Raw genomic sequence first — 22140 nt, forward strand, 5'->3', positions numbered from 1 at the left:
CTTCTAGCACACCGAGAGTGAGCCGTAAGCCTGTGCATTCCGCCATCCCGCTTTGGAGAAGCAGTGTGGCTCAGTGGAAAGAGCATGGGCTTTGGAGTCAGGGCTCATGAGTTCGAATCCCAGCTCTGCCACTTGTCAGCTTTGTGACTGTGGGCAAGTCACTTAACTTCTCTGTGCCTCAGTTCCCTCATCTGTAAAATGGGGATTAAGACTGTGAGCCCCACGTGGGACAACCTGATTCCCCTATGTCTACTCCAGCGCTTAGAACAGTGCTCGGCACATAGTAAGCGCTTAACAAATACCAACATTATTATTATTCTTCTATGTCCACTACGACGGTGGACCCAGTCTGCCATTTCTCTCGGGCTAGAGGGCACTATAATGTGCATCTGGGCAATAGCATCCACCTCCTGATTACCAGAGGGTGTTGTATTACAGTGTACTGGGACATGATACACCGTGAGATCATCTGTGGCAGTGGCTCTCTGGGCTCAAATGTCGCTCCACATATCTGCTCCCCACAAGGGCTTACTCCCGATCGACCAGGCCTCACGCTTCCACTGTTCCATCCACATAGTAAAACCTCGATACACTGCCCAGCCGTCTGTACGAAGAGATAAGGGTAATGGCTTGTGGGTAAGAACCAGCCTGGCGGCACGCAACTCGCCCCACTGACTACTCTTACCATCCCCCTCTTCCAACCACACGATATCAGTGCAGGGTTGTACAGCTACAGCTGACCAACGCGGGGGCCTACCTCTACATGACCCATCAGTATACCATGCCATCTCAGGAATAGTCCCTATACCCTCATGGACCCGAGGTGGAGGCTCTATATCCCCTGGAGTGGGTGGCACCTCCGGGTCTACAACCTGCACGGGCCCCAGTAGGCGTTGTAATTCCACAGAGGGGGGCTGCGTGATAATGGTCCTCTTTATTGTAAATATGCATGCCATTTTAACAGCATTTGTGCCTGAGTTACGGCTGATAAAGGACGTCCAAATAAGGCATGCACCCACCCAGCTATGGGGCAGGTTGTGTGCACGGTGACTTCTGTAGCCCCAGTCCAGGGCTCTACTCGTTGTAAGGCCAGGTATATGGCATTCAACTGCTTCCCAATGGCAGTATACCGTCCCTTGACCCCCTTCCGTACCTGTGACCAGAACCCTAAGGGGATACGGCCCTCCGGGCTGGTATACGATAGGGCCCAGCCCATGCCAGCATCATCGACATGGGCACCCAGAGAGAATGGGACTTCGGGTATACAGGTGCCTAAGGCCTGTATTTGCGCTACTGGCACTTCAACCTTCTCAAATGCTTGCTGTTGTGTAGTCCCTCAGTCCCACTGGGCTCCCCTCTTTGCCAGTCAATACAGGGGACGGGAGGCTAAGGGGCTAAGAACCAGCCCCCCTCCGCCTCCACCCCCAGGGGAGGGGCTAGGGCGAGAACCAGCCCTCCTCCGCCTCCACCCCCAGGGGTGGGGCTGGGATAAGAACCAGCCCTCCTCCAACACCACCCCTAGGGGAGGGGCTGGGGCGAGAACCAGCCCTCCTCCGCCACCTACCCCTCTTCTACCATCGCGGGGGGCGGGGAGGAGCCGGGGCAGGGACGAATCGAAGGGTCGACACTGCTGTGGCGGGCGTAGCCCCGTTGTGCCCAGCCTAATGACTACATTAGGTTGTTGATTAATCCTTTCTCGCGGGGTTCCCGCACGAAGGAGATGTCTCCACCGCTGTGTAGGGATGACCCTCACCCCCCCCCCCCCCGCTCCCTCTTTGGGGTAGGTCCTGGGGCCTGTCGGTCCATCCCGCGGACGGGACCATCCCGGCTCTCCTCCCGTCCGCTCCACCTCGCCTACATCCGCCCCACAATCTCGTTGGCGCACTCACTAGCCAGGCGGCTAGAGTCTCTCGCCCCTTCTGTTGGAACGGAGAGGCAAGCTCTATCAGCTCTGCCGGGGCGTAATCCCAAATGGGTACATTCTCTTCCGTGCTATTCCGATCCCTTCCCCCATCGTCAGCAACGCGCTGTCCCTCAAACCTCCGCGTCACGATAGGGCGTGCCCTCGGCGGGCACAGACCAGAGTAGGGTCGGCCACCCTCCCCAGTTGCTCTCACTTCGTCTTCTTCCTCCGTGTCCTCACTGTCCCCCTCCCAAGGCTTCCAGGCCTTTGCATCCCACCCCGGGGGCGCATTAATCATGCACACTCTCGGGCGAGGCATCCTACGGCCTCCTAACCGCACAAACCTACATGCTAAATTCCCTCGTTTTCTCCCCTGCTCTTCCAGCCTCTTTGATAACTCGGAGGCTACCAGAGTAGTAGACGTACTCACATCCCATTCCCGTGCTAATTCGTCTCGCCTCTGAGCTATTTCACTTTCTAGTGCAATCATCCGGGCCTCTGCCCGCACAAACCTACATGCTAAATTCCCCTGCTCCTCCGACCTTTCCGATGACTCGGAGGTTAGCAGGTGGGTAGCCGTACTCACATCCCGTCCCCGAGCTAATTCGTTAGGTGTCTGAGCTATTTCACTTTCTACTGCAGTACTCCGCCCGCATTTGTGCCTCCGCAATTAGTCTGACAGCCCACAAGAGAAGGCAGGCCATGGCCTCGGCCCCTCGGCGCCATTCCTTCGCTGGCGCCATCCCCGCTCCCTCCGTCAGGAGATTTACTAACCTAGCGGGGATCTTAGGGCCCTCCCCATCCTCCCGTGGGGAGCCCCACCCATCAATCATTTAGGCTGCCTTCGTCCACATCGAAGTGGCCGACCATTCTGGGACTCCCTCCGGCAACGTCCCTTTCCCCATGCTTCCTTTTTCGGAATCCTGCCGACTACGCCAATTGTAACGGCACACGCCGTCGAGTTGCCCAGATTCCGGAAAAGGAAGCAGACCACGCCAGTCAGGTTTAGTGAGATCTATATAAAAGTGGTTTATTTGGGGAAATTACTTACGGGACAGCCCTGGGTGGCGGCAGGGCACAGGAGACACACCACCCCCTGCCTAACCAGAGCCACCCCTTTATATGCCGCATGACATCACTACAAAAGCAAAACAGCTTAGATAAGGTGTTTACCAGCTAGATCTGCACATATCCAGGGCGCATACCATACTCGCGAAAACACAGCCTTGGCCTTGAAACTCTGGCGGGTCAGAGCCGGGGCACAACATCCCCTACAGGTACAGAGAGGTTGAATGACTTGCCCAAGGTCACACAGCAGACAAGAGGCAGAACCGGGATTAGAAGGCAGATCCTTCTGACTCCTAGGCCCGTGCTCTATCCATTAGGCAACGCTGCTTCCCTTATCATCTCACCTCTCCCCAGCACTTGTCACAGTCCTGGGCATCTTTGAGTGCCTACCGTATATGATAACCAACAAAATCCTCACCACTGTCTATACAGAAAAGATTGATTTCTCTGAACATTTGGGCCAGGGACTGTGTCCAATCTGCATCTACCCCAATGTTCAATACAGTGCTTGGCACAAAGTAAATACTTAACAAATACCACTACTATTACATCATTAGGTTAGGCTTTTTTCCCCTGGTTGCATGACTGTAATTCCTGAGGGGATTCTAAAAAGCCACGGACTATTAGAAATGGCCATCTGGGTTACGCTGGTACTTCTTCCAGTCCAGTATTCTGTCTTCTATAGTGGCGACAGATAATGCTTTTCCTCCAGAGCTATTCACTTATTCAATCATATTTATTGAGCACATACTGTGTGTAGAGCACTGTACTAAGCGCTCTAAGATCAATCAATCATCAATGATATTTATGGAGTATTTCCTGTTTGTAGCACTCTGTACTAAGTGCTTGAGAGTGTATAGTATAATAGAGTTGGCAGACACAATCCACAGCATGGTTTAGTGGAAAGAGCAAAGGCTTGGGAGTCAGAGGTCATGGGTTCTAATCCCAGCTCCGCCACCTGTCAGCTGTGTGACCTTGGGCAAAGCAGCGTGGCTCAGTGGAAAGAGCCCGGGCCTGGGAGTCAGAGGTCATGGGTTCGAATCCCGGCTCTGCCGCTTGTCAGCTGTGTGACTGTGGGCAAGTCACTTAACTTCTCTGTGCCTCAGTTACCTCATCTGTAAAATGGGGATTAAAACTGTGAGCCTCATGTGGGGCAACCTGATTACCCTGTATCTACCCTAGCGCTTAGAACAGTGCTCTGCAGATAGTAAGCGCTTAACAAATACCCCCATTATTATTATTTACCTTCTCTGTGGCTCAGTTACCTCATCTCTAAAATGGGGATGAAGACTGTGAGCCCCACGAGGGACAACCCGACTACCTTGTATCTACCCCAGCGCTTAGAATAGTGCTTGGCACAGAGTAAATTCTTAACAAATATCAACATTATTATTATTATTATTGTAATCCATGTCCACAAGGAGCTTACAGTCTAGAGAAATTAGTCAATCAATGGTATTTATTGAGCACTTCTGGTGTGCAGAGCTCTGTACTAAGCTCTTGGGAGAGTACAATATGACGGAGTTGGTCAACTTGGAGCTTGCAGTTTAGAGGTGGGGGTTAGAGTTAGTGCTTAGAACACTGTGGTCTGCATACAGTAAGTACTCAATAAGAACAATTGATTGATTATAGCTACATCCATAGTCTTTCCAACTAGCTTTCTGTCTCATTCTTGTGGTTTCTTACTGTAAAGCCTGGCTTTCTACTGGTCAGAATAGACACTAGACTGGATGCTCACTGTGGGCAGGGAATCTGTCTACCAAGTCTTGCTGTATTGTCTTCACCCTGTGCTTAGTACTGTGCTCTACACACAGTAAGCACTCCATGAATACCTTTGCCTGACTGTCTATTCTTCTAGACTGTAAGCTCCTTGTCACTTGATCGATTGATTGATAGATCTCCGAAGCACCTAATGCCATGTTCTGCACTCAATCAGCATTCGATAAGTAACAATGGTCCATTGAGCGATTGATTTGTTGAATAATATGCCACTTGAGGCTCTTAGGTGCTCTGGAGGAGAATGCAGTAGCTCTGAAACATAGGCCGGGGTCCCCCTGGAAACAAGTTTGGTGATCTTCCACAAATCAATGTCATATTTTTTGAGTGCTTACCATGTGCAGAGCACTGTACAAAGCACTTGGGAGAGTACAATACGACAGAGTTTGTAGGCTCATTCCCTGACCATAGAGAGGACCTGGACTCTAATCCTGGCTCTGCCACTCCTCTGTTATGCGACCTTAGGCAAATCACTTCACTTCTCTGTGCCTCAGTTCTCTCATCTGTAAAACAAGGAGGAAGACAGTGAGTCCGACGTGGGACATGGAGTGTGGTCAATATGATTAGCTCGAATCTACTTGGGAGAATACAACACAGATTCAGAGATTCTGGGTTTGCATCCCAGTTCTGCCACTCATTCACTCTGTGACCTTGGGCAAGTCACTTGTCTATGCCTCAGTTTCCTCAACTGGAAAATGGTGATTCAAGATCTGTTCTCCCTTCTACTTAGACTGTGAGTCCCATCTGGGACAGGGACAGTATGCAAACCAATTAACTGGTATGTACCTCATCATTTAGAACAGTGATTGAGGAGCACTATTATCATTATTATTATTGCTATCATTATTATTGCTATTAATAAGAATAATAGTGAATGTAGTAAAGCAGTAGTGTTAACAGAGGTAATAGTTGTGATAGTAATAGCAGATGTAATGGAGGTAGTAGCATTAATGAATATAAATAAATATTAATATAAATAGAGAAGCAGCATGGCTCAGTGGAAAGAGCACGGGCTTTGGAGTCAGAGGTCATGGGTTCAAATCCCGGCTCGGCCACTTGTCAGTTGTGTGACTTTGGGCAAGTCACTTAACTTCTCGGTGCCTCAGTTACCTCATCTGTAAAATGGGGATTGACTGTGAGCCCCACGTGGGACAACCTGATTCCCCTGTGTCTACCCCAGCGCTTAGAACAGTGCTCGGCACATAGTAAATGCTTAACAAATACCAACATTATTATTATTAATAAATGTAAGAGGAATAATACTAAAGGTAGTTGTAGTAGAGGCAGCAGTATTATTCAACAGTATTTATTGACGGCTTACTATGTGCAGAGCACTGTACTAAGCGCTTGGAATGTACAAATCGGTAACAGAGACAATCCCTGCCCTTTGATGGGCTTACAGTCTAATCGGGGGAGACGGACAGACAAGAACAATAGCAATAAATAGAATTGAGTGGATGAACATCTCCTTAAAACAATAGCAAATAAATAGAATCAAGGCGATGTACATTTCATTAACAAAATAAATAGGGTAATGAAAATATATACAGTTGAGCAGACGAGTACAGTGCTAAGGGGATGGGAAGGGAGAGGGAAAGGGGGGAAAAGAGGGTTTAGCTGCGGAGAGGTGAAGGGGGGCGGTAGAGGGAGTAGAGGGAGAAGGGGAGCTCAGTTTGGGAAGGCCTCTTGGAGGAGGTGAGCTGTAAGTAGGATTTTGAAGAGGGGAAGAGAATTAGTTTGGCGGAGGTGAGGAGGGAGGGCATTCCAGGACCGCGGGAGGGCGTGGCCCAGGGGTCGACGGCGGGATAGGGGAGAACGGGGGACGGTGAGGAGGTGGGCGGCAGAGGAGCGGAGTGTGCGAGGTGGGCAGTGGAAAGAGAGAAGGGAGGAGAGGTAGGAGGGGGCAAGGTGATGGAGAGCCTTGAAGCCTAGAGTGAAAAGATTTTATTTTGCGTGGAGGTTGATAGGTAACCACTGGAGGTTTTTAAGAAGGGGAGTGACATGCCCAGAGCGTTTCTGCAGGAAGATGAGCCGGGCAGCAGAGTGAAGAATAGACTGGAGCGGGAAGAGAGAGGAGGAAGGGAGATCAGACAGCAGGCTGACAAAGTAATCTAGCCGGGATATTACGAGAGCCCGTAACAGTAAGATAGACGTATGGGTGGAGAAGAAAGGCGGATCTTGGCTATATTATAAAGGTGAGACCGGCAGGTTTTGGTGACAGATCGGATGTATGGGGTGAACGAGAGAGCCGAGTCAAAGATGACATCGAGGTTGCGGGCCTGAGAGACGGGAAGGATGGTCGTACCATCCACAGTGATAGCGAAGTCAGGGAGAGGACAGGACTTGGGAGGGAAGATGAGGAGCTCAGCTTTGCTCATGTTGAGTTTTAGGTGGCGGGCCGACATCCAGGTGGAGACGTCTTGGAGGCAGGAGGAGATACGAGCCTGAAGGGAGGTGGAGAGGACGGGGCAGAGATGTAGATCTGTGTGTCATCTGCATAGAGGTGATAGTTGAAGCCGTGAGAGCAAATGAGTGCACCAAGGGAGTGAGTGTAGAGGGAGAACAGAAGAGGGCCAAGAACTGACCCTTGGGGAACCCCAAAAGTTAGAGAATGGGAGGGGGAGGAGGAGCCTGCGAAGGAGACCGAGAATGACCGGCCAGAGAGATAAGAGGAGAACCAGGAGAGGACGGAGTCCGTGAAGCCAAAGTGAGATACGGTGTGGGGGAGAAGGGGATGGTCGACAGTGTCAAAGGCAGCTGAGAGGCCAAGGAGGATTAGAATAGAGTAGGAGCCATTGGATTTGGTAAAAAGGACGTCATGGGTGACCATAGAGAGAGCAGTTTCGGTAGAGTGGAGGGGACGGAAGCCAGATTGGAGGGGGTCCAGAAGAGAATGGGAGTTAAGGAATTGTAAGCAGCGAGTGTAGACGACTCGTTCTAGGATCTTGGAAAAGAAGGGTAGTAGGGAGATAGGGCGGTAAATGGAAGGGGAGGTGGGCTGGAGAGAGGGTATTTTTAGGATGGGGGAGACGTGGGGATGTTTGAAGGCAGAGGGGAAGAAGCCATTGGAGAGTGAGCGGTTAAAGATAAAAGTTAAGGAGGGGCAGAGGGCAGGGGCAATGGTTTTCATAAGGTGAACGGAAATTGGGTCCGAGGCACAGGTGGAGGGGGGCGGCACTTGCGAGGAGGGAGGAGATCTCCTCTGAGGATACTGCAGGGAAGGATGGGAAAGTAGGGGAGAGGGTTGGGGGGGCGAGGCAAGAGGGGGAGAGGTGACCTTGGGGAGTTCAGACCTGATTGTGTTAATTTTCGTGATGAAGTAGGTGGCCAGATCACTGGGGTTGAGGGATGGGGGAAGGGGAGGAACAGGGGGCCTAAGGAGAGAGTTAAAAGGTCCGGAATAATTGGCGGGTGTGACGGGCATGGGTGTCGATGAGGGAGGAGAAGAAGTTTTGCCTGGCGGAGGAGAGGGCAGAGTTAAGGCAGGAAAGGATAAATTTGCAATGGATAAGGTTGGCTTGGTGCTTGGATCTTCGCCAGCAGCGCTTGGCAGTCCGAGCATAGGAGCGTAGGAGGCAGACAGAGGCAGTGATCTAGGGCTGTGGGTTAGTGGAGCGAGAGCAACGGAGGGAAAGGGGGGCGAGAGAGTTGAGATGAGTAGAGAGGGTGGAGTTGAGCGCGGTGACCTGATCATCGAGAGTGGGAAGAGAGGTCAGGGGCGCAAGGTGGGAAGAGATGCTTTTGGAGAGATGGATGGGATCAAGAAAGCGGAGGTCTCTGTGGGGGAGTAGCAAAGATTTGTAGGGGGAGGGAATGTGTGAGATGAGGCAGGTGAGAAGGTTATGGTCCGAGAGAGGGATTTCAGAGTTGGTGAGGGAGGAGGTAGTGCAGCGGTAGGAGATGATGAGATCGAGGCTGTGACCGAGTCGGTGAGTGGGCGAGGTATGGTGGAGCAGGAGGTCGGCAGAGTCGAGGAGCGATAGCAGGCGGGGCGGCAGAGGAGTCACCGGGTACATCCATGTGGATGTTGATGTCTCCGAGGATCAGAGTGGGGAGAGAGAAGGAGAGAAGGAAGGTGAGAAAGGGGTCTAGGTGGTTGAAGAAGTCGGAGGTGGGACCAGGAGGGCGGTAGATGACAGCTACAAGTATCTGGAGGGGGTGGTAGAGGCGAATGATGTGGGCTTCAAAGGAGGGGAAGGAGAGGGAAGGGGGAGGAGGGATAGTGCAGAAGCGGCAACGGGGTAAGAGGAGGAAGCCGACGCCTCCTCCCCTTCCAGTGAGTCTGGGGGAGTGGGAGAAGGAGAGGCCTCCGCTGGAGAGAGCAGCGGCGGAGACCGTGTCATCAGAAGTGAGCCAGGTTTCCGTAAGGGCGAGGAGGAGGAGAGAGCGGGAAAGGAAAAGGTCATGGATGAAAGGTAGTTTACCTGTAATGGAGCGGGGCTTCCAGAGGCCACACTTGAAAGTAGCTGTGGGTGCAAGGGGAGAAGAAGGAGGGGAGCGGGGGGAGGGGAGGGTTTGGATGGGAACGAGGTGGCGGGGCCCTGGGCGGGGAGAGGGGGAGGCGCGGTGGCGGTGGGACAGGAGGACTGGATGGGGCATGGGTGGGGAAGAGGGAGGGGTGGAGGCGGGAGTTTGGTGGGGAGGAGCGTAGGGGGAGGGGGAAGAGGGGTGGCGCTGGTAAAGTGGGGTTCTAGGGCGGGGGAGGGGAGAGGGAGGGTGGGCAGAGGAGACAGCGGGAAAGAGCTGGGCAAGAGAGGGGAAGGGGAAGGAGAGGATTGGGAGGGGCAGGAAGGAGGAGCGGGGGTGGAAGGACATGGTGAGGCCAGGGAGGTAGGTGGCAGCTCTGACAACAATTAATGATAACATGTGAAATCGGCACTATAGTAATATGATACAGTATGCTACAATAGAATAGTATTAATAAGCAGGTGATGACCAGGGTCGGGGGTCGACTTGACTAAGGGTCGACTTGATCAAAATCAAAGTCAAAAGGCTAGCGGCAAGGAGAGTCTCCGGGCTCATGTCCAAATGTCGTTGGGGCGGCGGCGGGAGCCCTGAGGATGTCCGGGGTGGGTTGCGGACGTAGGCGGCGGCTAAGGTAAGGTAACACGGTGAGAACAAGGACCTCGTCGCCCGGGGCGGGGGCGGGGAGATGAATCACCTCACGGGGGAAGAGGGATTGAGGGCTTCCCAAAACGGCCGCTTCGGGCGGAGTAGGGGAAAGGCGGTTGGGGAGCACAGTATCCCCGGGCCCGATCAGGGGGACAAAATGTCCCCAGAGCCAAGCAGGGGAGCACGATATCCCCAGGGGAGCACAATGTCCCCAGTTCCGAGCAGGGGAGCACAGTGTCTCCGGGGCCGAGCAGGGGAGCACAATATCCCCAGGGGAACACAATGTCCCCAGTTCCGAGCAGGGGAGCACAGTGTCCCCAGGGCCAAGCAGGGGAGCACAAAGTCCCCAGGCCCAAGCGGGGGAGCAGAATGGGAGCTAATGGCTCGGGGGTCTGCGGGGGCGGGGTGGGGGGCGATCCTTAGTGTCGGAGTCCTTGAGAGGGGGTGCGGAGGTCCGGGTTGCGAAGGGTTGAGGCGGGCGCGGGTCCGGGCGGTCCAAGGCGCAGCTCCCGGGAGAGGCGGTGGCGGCGCGGATTAGTCAGCGAGCGGCAGCCGAAGGGCTTGCCGGGGATAGGGGCCGGGGGGTGCAAGGCTCCGCTGCAAGGGAGAGGAGCTCCCGAGTCCATGTGGCGGCCGATTCAGTCGGGAACAAGGGGCCCAGCGGTCCGGAGCTCACCTCCAAGGGAGCAGAGATCCCCAGCCCATGTGGCGATGGATCCAAGGGGCCGGGCGGTCTCAAGGCTCAGCTCCCAGGAGAGGCGGGCCCGGCGCAGATGAGTCGGCGATCTGCAGCCAGAGAGCTATCCGGGAATAGGGGCCGGGCGGTGCAAGGCTTCGCTGCAAGGGAGAGGAGCTCCCGAGTCCATGTGGTGGCCGATTCAATCGGGAACAAGTATTAGTAGATGTAGTAATGATAGTGATAGGTGTAACAGAGGTCATAGTAGTAGAAGCAGTAATAATACTGGCAATTTATATATGGCTTACTAGGATCTGTACAGTGTGCTTGTGAAAGAACAAAATAGTCATAAGGCAAGGAGTTTATACTCTGGGAGGTGGGACAGTTATAAACATATTTACAGAAAAGTAGGCTACCTGGGTTGTCTGCCTCCTAGCAGGATTCCCACCCCTTCCTCTTCCTGGAATGACCAAAATTCAATGACGTTGGATCCAGTAAGTAGTGGAAGGGATACAACTGAGGCAGGTGGAGACCAACAGGGGCATTCGTCGCCGTATCCAGTGGCTTCCAGTTTTTCTACCTGACCAGGAAGCAGGGTGACCTAGTGGAGAGTGCAGGAATCTAGCAGTCAGAAGGATATGGGTTCTAATCCCAGCTCTGCCACTTGTCGGCTGTGTGATCTTGACTGTGTAACTGACTTCACTCCTCATTGCCTCAGTTACCTCATCTGTAGAATGAGGATTAAGATTGTGAGCCCCATGTGCGACTTGGACTGTGTCCAATCTAATTAGCATGGATCTACCCCAGCATTTAGTACAATGTCTGGCACATAGTAAGTGCTTAACAAATAGGGCTGAAAAAAAAGGCCCTGAATAGACTATAGAGGCAACTCCAGCCTGCTCATGTGATTCCTCCTCCACACCTTAAAAATCAACTCAGAGAGGGTCTAGTGGTATTTGTTAAGCACTTACTAAGTGCCAGACACTGTACTAAATGCTGGGGTATATACATGCAAATTGGGTTGGACACAGCCCCTGTTCAACGAGGGGCTCGCAATCTTAATCCCCATTTTACAGACGAGGGAAGTGAGGCATAGAGAAGTCAAATGACTCACCCAAGTCCACACAGCAGATAAGTGGCAGAAAGGGATTTGTTCTGACTCCCAGGCTCATGCTATATCCACTACATCATGCTGCTTCTTGGTGGACACACAAAGGTGAGGGCAGTAAAGGAATGTCAGGAATTCTTTAGCGCATCAGGACCAGGAGGGATCAAAACTGTGTGAGTGCACATGGGAGGCGGAATGGTTCCTCTTGATCTTCCTGTTCTCCACCACCCTTCTCATTCTCCACGGTCCTTTAGTTCCCTCAGGCTGGAAAACATCTTCCCCGTAAAAAAGGCCAATAGCATGGCTATGATTGAATTCCTCATCCTGAGATTCTCGGAGGTCTGGGAGCTGCAGCTGGTCCAGGCCACTCTGTTCCTCCTGGCTACCCGGTGGCCCTGACGGGGAATCTCCTCATAGTCACCGTCACTGCCCTTGACTGGCGCCTCCACACCTATATGTATTTCTTCTTCAGGCACCTGTCCATCCTTGACCTCTGCTACATCTATGTCACCACCCCCAAATCCATCCTCAACTCCCTGACCGACAACCGCTCCATCTCGTTTCTGGGCTGTGCTTTCCAAGTGTTTGCGTTCATACTGTGTTCCTGTGCAGAGACACCCCTGCTCACAGCGATGTCCTTTGACCATTTTGCAGCCATCTGCCACCCCCTGCACTATGAGGTTATCATGGACGATGGGACCTGGGTAAAAATGGCGGCCGCCTCATGGTTCTTTGGTACACTGAGCACCATGGCGCACACTGTTGCCACCTTCTCCGCCCTCATCTGGTGGTCTAACGACCTCCCTCGGTTCTTCTGTGATATCCCTCAGCTCATCAGACTCACGGGATCTGATAGAAATCTCCAGGAATTTATGGCCAAAACTTCCTCCGCCGGCCTCACCTTTGGTTATTTCCTTGCCATCGTCGTCACGTACATGTGCATTTTCTGGGCCGTGCTGAAGATGCTGACTGCTGAGGTCCAGGCCAAAGCCTTCTCCACCTGCCTGCCCTACTTCACCGTTATGACTTTGTTCATCATGAACAGGCCTTTCCCCACCTCAAGCCCGTGACTGACTCCCCTTCGGCCGTGGACCTGCTGATGTCCGTGTTCTACACGGTGGTGCCTCCCACCCTGAACCTTGTCATCTACAGTCTGAGGAACCAGGACATGAAGGCCACTCTGAGGAGAATGATAGCGGGGAAATGCCTCTAAAATGGCGGTAGAACCTCCTTCTCCATGAGGTCATGGACATTTCTAGCCCAGGGGGTGCTAGATCTTCCGCCCCTTGGCATCAGTCACAAGAGAATCACTGGTGTCGATGGAGTCTCCTACAGAGAAAGATGGCTGACCCAGTTGCTGAGACCTCAGGATGAAGGACCACCATGCCTGAAAGGGTTATAACGTCAGCTTCTGCTCAGTGCACCCTTCCCCTCTTTGTCCCTGCCAATCCAATTTCCTCTGAGGTACGGAGTAGACTGAGTGCTTGGGTGGTCAGGGGTGAAGTACATTATAAGGGGCCAGCATACATTCTCTTACCCATCCATTTATGGCCAAAGCGACCAGAACTTTGTACCATAGCAGTGCCTTTGGGTCATGATTGAGCAGCCTCAATAGCCACTGCTGACTGCTATGTTAGCCAACTATTTTGGCTGTGTGCCCCTTAAGCACTTTCATCCTCACCCCAGCTCCAAAGCACATACATAGAAATTCTTAGACTCCACAATTTCTCCTATCCCTAATCTATTTTAATGCCTGTCTCCACCTGAAGCTGCATGGCTTAGTGGATAGAGCATGGGCCTGGGAGTCAGACTGTCATGGGTTCTAATCCCGGCTCCGCCACATGTCTGCTGTGTGACTTTGGGCAAGTCACTTCACTTCTCTGGTCCTCAGCTGTCAAATGGGGATGAGGAGCGCGAACCCTACATGGGACAGGGACTGTGTCCAACCTGACTGACTAATTTGTATCTACTCCAGTGCTTGGAACAGTGCTTGCCACATAGTAAGCATTTTAATAATAATAATGTTGGTATTTGTTAAGCGCTTACTATGTGCAGAGCACTGTTCTAAGCACTAGGGTAAATACAGGGTAATCAGGTTGTCCCACGTGAGGCTCACAGTTACTCCCCATTTTACAGATGAGGAAACTGAGGCACAGAGAAGTGAAGTGACTTGCCTACAATCACACAGCTGACAAGTGGCAGAGCCGGGATTTGAACCCATGACCGCTGTCCCCCAAGCCCGGGCTCTTCCAATGAGCCATCCTCTTCGTGGTCAGGGGTCATGTCTATCACCTCTGTTGTGCTGTACTCTCCCAAGTGCTTAGTGCAGTTCTCTATACCCAGTAAGCCCTCAGTAAATATCATCAGTTGTTCAATTAATTGTATCTATCGACTTCTGTATTGTACTTTCCTGACTGCTTAGTACAGTTCTCTGCATACAGCATACTCTCAATAAATGCCATTATTTGATTGATTGATTGATTGATTGTGTCTCCTAACTCTGTTGTATTATACTTTTGCAACTGCTTATTACAGCCCCTAGTACAGTACCAGTACCTAGTACCAGACTATCAATCAATTAATGATATTGATGGAGCATTTACTGTGTGTGGATCTCTGCACTAAGATCTTGGAAGAGTACAAGACTCAAAATTTGGTAGCCACTAGCCGTGCCCACCAGCTGCTCAATAAAGTCTAGGCTGAGAAGCAGTGTTGCCTAGTGGAAAGAGCACGGGCCTGAGCATCAGAGAACCCTGGTTCTAATCCCGGCTCTGCCAATTGCTTGCTGTGTGACCTTGGGCGAGTCGATGACTTTTCTGTGCTTTAGTTACCTCATCTGTACAGTGGGGATTAAGACTGAGTCCCATGTGGGCTGTGTCAAACCTTGTCTTTACCCCAGCGCTTAGAACAGTGGCTGGCACATAGTGAATGCTTAACAAATTCCATTTCAAAAAATCCCTGTTCCCTCTCTTACTTAGACTGTAAACCCCAAGTGGGACAAGGACTGTGTCCTTCCTGATTAGCTTATACCTACCTCAGTGCTTGAAACAGTGCTTTACACATAGTGAGCACTTAAAAAATGCAATGACAATATAGCAGTAGCAATAATAATAATAACTGGGGTATTTGTTAAGTACTTACTATGTGCCAAGCACTGTTCTAAGCGTTGGGGTAGGCACAAGGTAATCAGATTGGCCACAGTCCCTGTCCCACATGGGGCTCACAGTTTTAAAATCTCCTTTTTACAGATGAGGCAACTGAGGCAAAGAGAAGTTAAGTGACTTGCCTAAGGTCACGCAGTAGGCAGGTGGCAGAGCTGGGATTAGAACACACGTCCTTTGACTTCCAGGCCTGTGCTCTTTCTACTAGAACATGCTGTGACCATTGATGTAAAGCCATCTGTTCCACTGAAACTGCTCTCTTCAAGGTCCTGACTGACAAGACATTCTATGGGAGCAACACCAGGCTGCTCATAAGATTCCACCCAACATGTTGAAAATCATCTTCATCATCATCATCAATGCACTTTATTAATAACTTTGGGCAGAGCACTGGGCTAAGTGTGTGGGAGAGTACAATACAACAGAGTTGGTAGACACATTCCCAGCCCATGATCTTACAGTCTAGAGTGGGGGGAATGGGTATTAATTAATCAGTCAATGGTATTTTTTGAGTGCTTACTGTGTGCAGAGTACTGTATTAAACGCTTGGCAGAGTATATTATACAGAGTTGCTAGAGACATTTCCTGCCGACAATGAGCTTACATTCTCCAGGGGCAGGATAGGCATTAAAATAAATAAATTAGAGACATGCACACATGGGCAGTGGGGCTGAAAGTGGGGTGAATAAAGGATTCAAATCCAAGTGTGAAGGTGAGAAGAGTCGAGTGGGAGAAGAAGAACCGAGGACAATTTAGTGGCATGCGCTTCGTAGGCTGGGATGACTATCTTTGGATGTGTTCGCGTTGAGTCACTGAGCATTGTAAATAGTCAAACGATTGTATCGTAGTGCAGGTGTCCCAGGATTGAGGAGCTTTGCAGCAAGTCCATAGTCAAGAAGCTGAATGTCCGAGAATTGGTTCTGCCCCTTTGACCTGAAACCATGTGAAAATTAATCTATCAGTGGTATTTGCTGAGCACTTATTGTGTGCAGAACACTGGATGGGTTGCTTGAGAGAGTAATAATAATAATAATGATAATGATGATAATGTTGGTATTTGTTAAGTGCTTACTATGTGCAGAGCACTGTTCTAAGTGCTGGGGTAGATACAGGGTAATCAGGTTGTCCCACATGAGGCTCACAGTTAATCCCCATTTGACAGATGAGGTAACTGAGGCACAGAGAAGTTAAGTGACTTGCCCACAGTCACACAGCTGACAAGAGGCAGAGCGGAGAGTCGAACCCATGACCTCTGACTCCGAAGCTCAGGCTTTTTCCACTGAGCCACGCTGCTTCTCAGCAGCGTACAGCGTACGCTGTACGCTGTACAGAGTACAGTAGAACAGAGTTGCTAGACATGTTTCCTGTCCACAAGGAGCTTACACTCTCCCCATCTTCAAAACCTTCCTAAATAATCCAATGACATTTATTGAACACTTACTGTGTGCAGGCCACTCAACTAAGCACTTGGGACAGTCCAATACAATAGCGTTCATAGACACATTTTCTGCCCCCAAAGAGCTTACAGTCTAAAGTCAGTCGGTCAATCATATTTATGGAGCGCTTACTGTGTGAAGACCACTGTAAGAAGTGCTTGAGAGAGTCCACTATGATAATAAACAGACACATTCCCTGCCCACAACGAGCTTACAGTCTAGAGGGCCAGATAGTAATATAAATAAATTACATATACGTACCTAAGTGCCTTGGGGCTGAGAGGAGGGATGAATAAAGGGAGCAAGTCAGGGTGATGCAGAAAGGAGTGGGAGAAGAGGAAAGGAGGGCTTAGTCAGGGAAGCCCTCTTGAAGGAGATGTGTCTTTTATATGGCTTTGAAGGTGGGGAAAGGTGAGCAGAGAGGTGTCAGATATGAGGAGGGAGGGCAATCCAGGCCAGAGACCAGATGTGAGCAAGAAGTTGGTGGCAAGATGGATGAGATTGAGGTACAGTGAGGAGGTGGGAAGCAGCGTGGCTTAGTGGAAAGAGCACAGGCTTGGGAGTTAGAAGTCATGGGATCTAATCCCAGTTCTGCCACTTGTCTGCTGTGTGACCTTGGGCAGGTCACTTAGCTTCCCTGTGCCTTAGTTACTTCATCTGCAAAATGGGGATGAAGACTGTGAGCCCCAAGTGAGACAACCTGATTACCTTGTATCTACCCCAGCACTTGGAACAGTGTTTGGCATAGTAAGCACTTAACAAATACCATAATTATTATTATTATTATTATTATTATTATTATTAAAAGAGTGAAGTGTGTGGGCTGCATTGTAGTACAAGAGTAGTGAGGTGAGGTAGAAGGGGATGAAGTGATTGGGTGCTTTAAAGTTAATAGTAAGGAGTTTCTGTTGATGAGGAGGTGGATGGGCAACAATTGGAGCTTCTTGAAGAGTGAGGAAACATGGCCTGAACATTTTTGCAGAAAAATGATGCAGGTAGCAGAGTGAAGTATGGACTGGAGTGGGGAGAGACAGGAGACACAGACATTCATATAAATAATACATAAGATATCATTTATAGATATGTACATAAGTGTTGTGGGGTTGAAGGTGAGTGAATGACAAACGTCCACAAGTCAATGACTCAAGTTCATAGACGAAGCCGAAGGGAGAGGAAGTCGAGGAAAAGAGGGTTTAATCAGAGAAGGCATGGAAGAGATGGGACCTCAATAATGCTTTGAGGGTGGGGAGAGTGGTAGTCTGGTGTATACAGGTGTGTGGCCGAGGGGAGAAGAGTTCCAGGCCAGCGGCAGGACGTGGGCAAGAGGTTGGCCACAAGATACATGAGATAGTGATTCAGTGAGTTGGGTGGCATTAGAGGAGCAAAGTGTATATGCTGGGCTGTAGTAGGAGATCAGTGGGGTGAAGGGAGGAGGGAGTGAAATACTTGAGTGATTTAAAGCCAATGGTAAGGATCTGTTTGCTGCGCCGGTGGATGGACAGCCAATGGAAGATTTTGCGGAGTGAGGAAACATGGACTGAAAGTTTTTGTAGAAAAATGAAGTGAAGTTTAGACTGAAGTAGAAAGAGACAGAGAGGAGTGACTGCGCCAAGATCTCATTTGGGATTGTCCAGGCCTTTCCACGGGGTCATGCAGTGAACCATTCCAGTGGAGGTGGGAGAACGGTGCAGAGACGATGTAGGGAATAGCTGGGCTCTGGGGACCACTGGTCCCCTCCCTCCACTCCCCTCCCTCCACCACGGCCTGAAGGGCTTATTATTCAGGAGCCTGCATTGGCAGCAACATCACCGCTGGGGGTGTTCTATGGCTTGTGGGTCTCCCGGGAAAGAAGAGAAATGGGGAGAGATTCTGTGCGGTCAGGAGAAAATCTCCCGTTCTCTTGATGCACCAGCCGGCAGAAAGAGGCAGGCTGTGAAGAAGCCAGCTGCTCCAGACCCTTCCAGGTGAGTGTAGAAGTGGATGGAAGTGCTGTGAACTCTCAGGAATGGTGGTGATATAATGATAAAAATAATAATAATTGTGGTATTTGTTAAACTCTTACTAGGTGCCTGACACCGTACTAAATGCTGGGTTGGATTCAAGCAAATAGGGTTGGACACAATCCCTGTCTACATAGGACTCAGAGTCTTAGTCCCCATTTTACAGATGAGGGAATTGAAGCACAGAGAAGTAAAGTGACTAGCCCAAGTTCACCCAGGTGACAAGTGGCAGAGCCAGGATTAGAATCCAGGTACTTTAAACTCCCAAGCCTGTACTCTATCCACTAGGCCATGCTGCTTCTCTCGTCCAGCCCATTCCCAGATTGAATTTCAGCCCTGCACTCTGCTCCCAGCCCGTCTCCCCACCACTGGCAGGAAGGCTCCAGCCACCCATCCCCAAAACACAAAGTCCCCAAAGTCCAGAGGGTGTGGGGATGGCCGAATGGAAAGAGACTGGGCCTGGGAGTCAGAGGACCTGGGTTGTAACTCTGGCTCTGCCACTTGTCTGCTGTGTGGCCTTGGGGAAGTAACTTCACTTCTCTGTGCCTCAGTTTCTTCATCTGTAAAATGGAGGATTCAATCCTCCTCCCTCTTATAAGATTGTGAGCTCCATGTAGACAAGGACTAAGTCCAACCTGATCATCATTTATCTATCTTAGTACAGTATTTGGAACATCAATCATTCAGTCTTATTAATTGAGCACTTACTTTGTGCGTGCACTGTACTAAGCTCTTGGGAGAGTTCAATACAACAGAATTAGCAGAATCGTTCCCTGCTCATAATGAGTTTACAGTCTAGAGATGAGCTTACAGTCTAATAGTAAGTGTTTGACAAATACCACAATTATTATAATTATTATAATCATTCTTTCAGGTGGGGTAGTCTGAGTTCCTGAGAACTCAGGTTTGGGAAGGGTCAGTCCACTTGCCCCTTTTTTTATGGTATTAAGCACTTATCATGTACCAGGCTTTGACCTAAATGTTGAGGGTGATACGAACTAATCAGATTGGACACAGTCCATGTCCCACATGGGGCTCACAGTCTTAATCCCCATTTCATAGACAGAGAAGTTAAACTACTTGTCCAAGGTCATGTGGCAGACAATTGGTGGAGCCAGGATTAGAACCCAGGTTCTTCTAGGGAAAGAGGAATACAGTGGGGTTGTTGAGCTCAGAGAAGAGAAGGGTGAGAGGGTCATGGAGTCCGGGAGAGAGCAGGAGATGAGGGGAGGGAAGATGGAAAAATCCCTGAGCTATGAGGATGAGGGAATAATAAGGATGTATATTAAATTATTTTTTATTTGCTCAGCACTTAGGCAGTTTACAAAATAATCGTATTGGACACAGTCCTAGTCCCACATGGGGTTCACAGTCAGAGAGAGAGAACAGGGATTTTTCTCCCTATTTTATGGATGAGGAAACTAAGGCCCAGAGAAGGTAAGTGACTTTCCCAAGGTCACAAAGGTCACCAAACACACAGAGAGCAGAGCAGGAGCTGGAATCCTGGCTGTGGGGCTTCCAGTCCTAGTCTCTTTCTCTTGGACAGGCATGAGGGGTGGTTTTATATATGGATCAGGCATTTGAAGGGGACTGATATCCTGGGGCTGAGGAAACTAAAAGTCAGAAACGGGAGGAAGGAGGAGGCATTTTGCTGCAATTCTTGGAAATGTGTGTTGTTTGATGTGAATGAATTCATAGCAAGGACATTTCTCCCTCATCTTTTTTTTTAGGGTGTTTTTAAGTGCTTACTATGTGGCAGGCACTGTACTAAGTTCTGGGGAAGATATGAGCTATTAGATTTGGACACAGTCCATGGCCCACATTCATTCATTCAATCATATTTATTGAGGGCTTTCTGTACGTAAAGCACTGTACTAAGCACTTGGGAGAGTACAATATAAGAACAGACACATTCCCTGCCCACAGTGGGCTTGGGGCTCACAGTCTTAATCTCCATTTTACAGGTGAGGTAACTGAGGCACAGAGAAGTGAAATGACTTGCCTGGCATCACACAGCAGATGCATGGAGGAGCCGGGATTAGAACCCAGGTCCTTCTGATCCATTAGATCTCCTGTTCATGATCATATCGTTTCCCTGGTTCCTCCGCGGAAACTCATTATATTTAACTGGAAATGGCCAACCGCACGGTGGTGACGGAATTCCTCCTACTGGGGTTCTCAGAGGTCCGGGAGCTGCAGCTGATCCATGCCGCGCTGTTCCTCCTGGTCTACTTGGCGGCCCTGGCAGGGAATCTCTTCATTGTCAGCATCACCGCCCTCGACCGGCGCCTCCACACCCCCATGTACTTTTTCCTCAGGCACCTGTCTGTCCTTGACCTCTGCTACATCTCTGTCACCATCCCCAAATCCATCTTCAACTCCCTGACCAACCTGAACCGAGGGGCTTGTGAGAAGATGGCAGCCACCTCCTGGCTCAGCGGGGCCCTGTCTGCCATCCTGCATACTTCCGCCACGTTCTCGGTTCCCCTGGGAGGGTCCAATGTGATCCACCAATTCTTTTGTGAGATTCCCCCAGGTCATCAGACTCTCCGATTCCAGTGGGAAGATTTGGGAGCTCATATCAACTACCTTCTCGGCAAGTCTGACTTTAATCTGTTTTGTCTCCATTGTCGTATCCTACGTCCACATCTTCGTGGCCGTGCTGAGAATGCCATCCGGAGAGAGCCGATCCAAAGCCTTCTCCACCTGCCTGCCACACCTCATCGTTGTCACTTAGTTTGTCTCCACCGGTGATGCTGCCTATCTCAAGCCCCTGTCTGACTCCCCCTCAGCGCTGGACCTGCTGGTGTCTATGTTCTACACCGTGGTGCTCCCTGCCCTGAACCCCCTCATCTACAGCCTGAGGAACAGGGATATGAAGGCCGCCATGTTGAGGATGTTGGGAGGGAAACAGGTCTGCTTGACAAGTTTTCCTTTGGCTATTCTGTGGAGATTCTTGGTAGGTTGAAGTTAAAGTATTTTTCTGTTCTCCTTTGCCTTGCTCTCTTCACAGACTTAGTCAGGGCTGACCAAGCCTTCTAAACCAACATAGTCAGTGAAAGGTTGGTCAAACCTTCAAGGAAAAAAGTCCATAGACAGTGAACCCCATGTAGGACTGGGATTGTAACTGATCTGATTCTACCTTATTGACTATATCGTGTCTGCTTTGATATCTTCTATCTCACCACCAACCCCTCACCCTTGTCCTCACTTTGGTCTCAAAATCCCTTCCACTTCATATCTGGCAGATCTTCATTCTCCCCAGTTTAAAAGCCTTATTAAAATGACATCTCCTCAAAAGGTCCTTCCCCAGCTAAGCCCTCATTTCCCCTACTACCTTTCCCTTCTCTGTCACCCTTGCGCTTGGATTTGTACCCTTTATTTGCCCCTCCCTCGGCCATTCAGCACTTACCACATATCTGTATTTTAATTCTAATGTCTGTCTCCCCCTCTCAGCTGTGAGCTCGTTATGGGCAGGGAATGTGTTCATTAATTCTGTTGTATTGTCCTCTCCCAAGTTCTTAGTACAGTGCTCTACAAATAGTAAGCGCTCAATAAATACCACTGATTGAATGATTAATGTCTGTCTTGCCCTGTAGGCTGGAAGCTCCTTGAGGACAGGGAACATGTCTACCAACTCTGTTGTATTGTACTCTTGTAAGCTCTTAGTACAGTGCTTGCTACACAGTAAGCACTCAATCAATGCAATTGATTGATTAATTCACTGAGTGAGTGACACACAGTGAAGCAAGATAAGGAAGCTAGGCTAGGATGGGAAACTGTAAAAGTTTGTGTGGAGGAGTGGAGATAGGCTAAGGTAGAAACAAAGAGCTAACACAAGCATACTGAAGGGCTGTTATGAGAATGAGAGCAAATGCCGTAGAGAAAATAGGACAAAAG

The 22140-nt window shown here is 50.2% G+C and overlaps 1 protein-coding gene across 1 annotated transcript; it reads left to right on the forward strand.

Annotated features, from left to right (window-relative positions):
* The first annotated feature begins 1231 nt into the window (after positions 1-1231).
* On the forward strand, positions 1232-12713 carry LOC100087179 (olfactory receptor 14A16-like). Its single transcript, XM_029057257.1, has 4 exons — positions 1232-1260; positions 2385-2471; positions 11898-12032; positions 12116-12713. Exons 1-4 carry the CDS (start codon positions 1232-1234, stop codon positions 12711-12713), a joined length of 849 nt encoding a protein of 282 aa, XP_028913090.1.
* The last annotated feature ends 9427 nt before the right edge of the window (positions 12714-22140 follow it).

This window comes from Ornithorhynchus anatinus, unplaced genomic scaffold (assembly GCF_004115215.2).
Source record: "Ornithorhynchus anatinus isolate Pmale09 unplaced genomic scaffold, mOrnAna1.pri.v4 scaffold_77_arrow_ctg1, whole genome shotgun sequence".
Classification (NCBI taxonomy): domain Eukaryota; kingdom Metazoa; phylum Chordata; class Mammalia; order Monotremata; family Ornithorhynchidae; genus Ornithorhynchus; species Ornithorhynchus anatinus.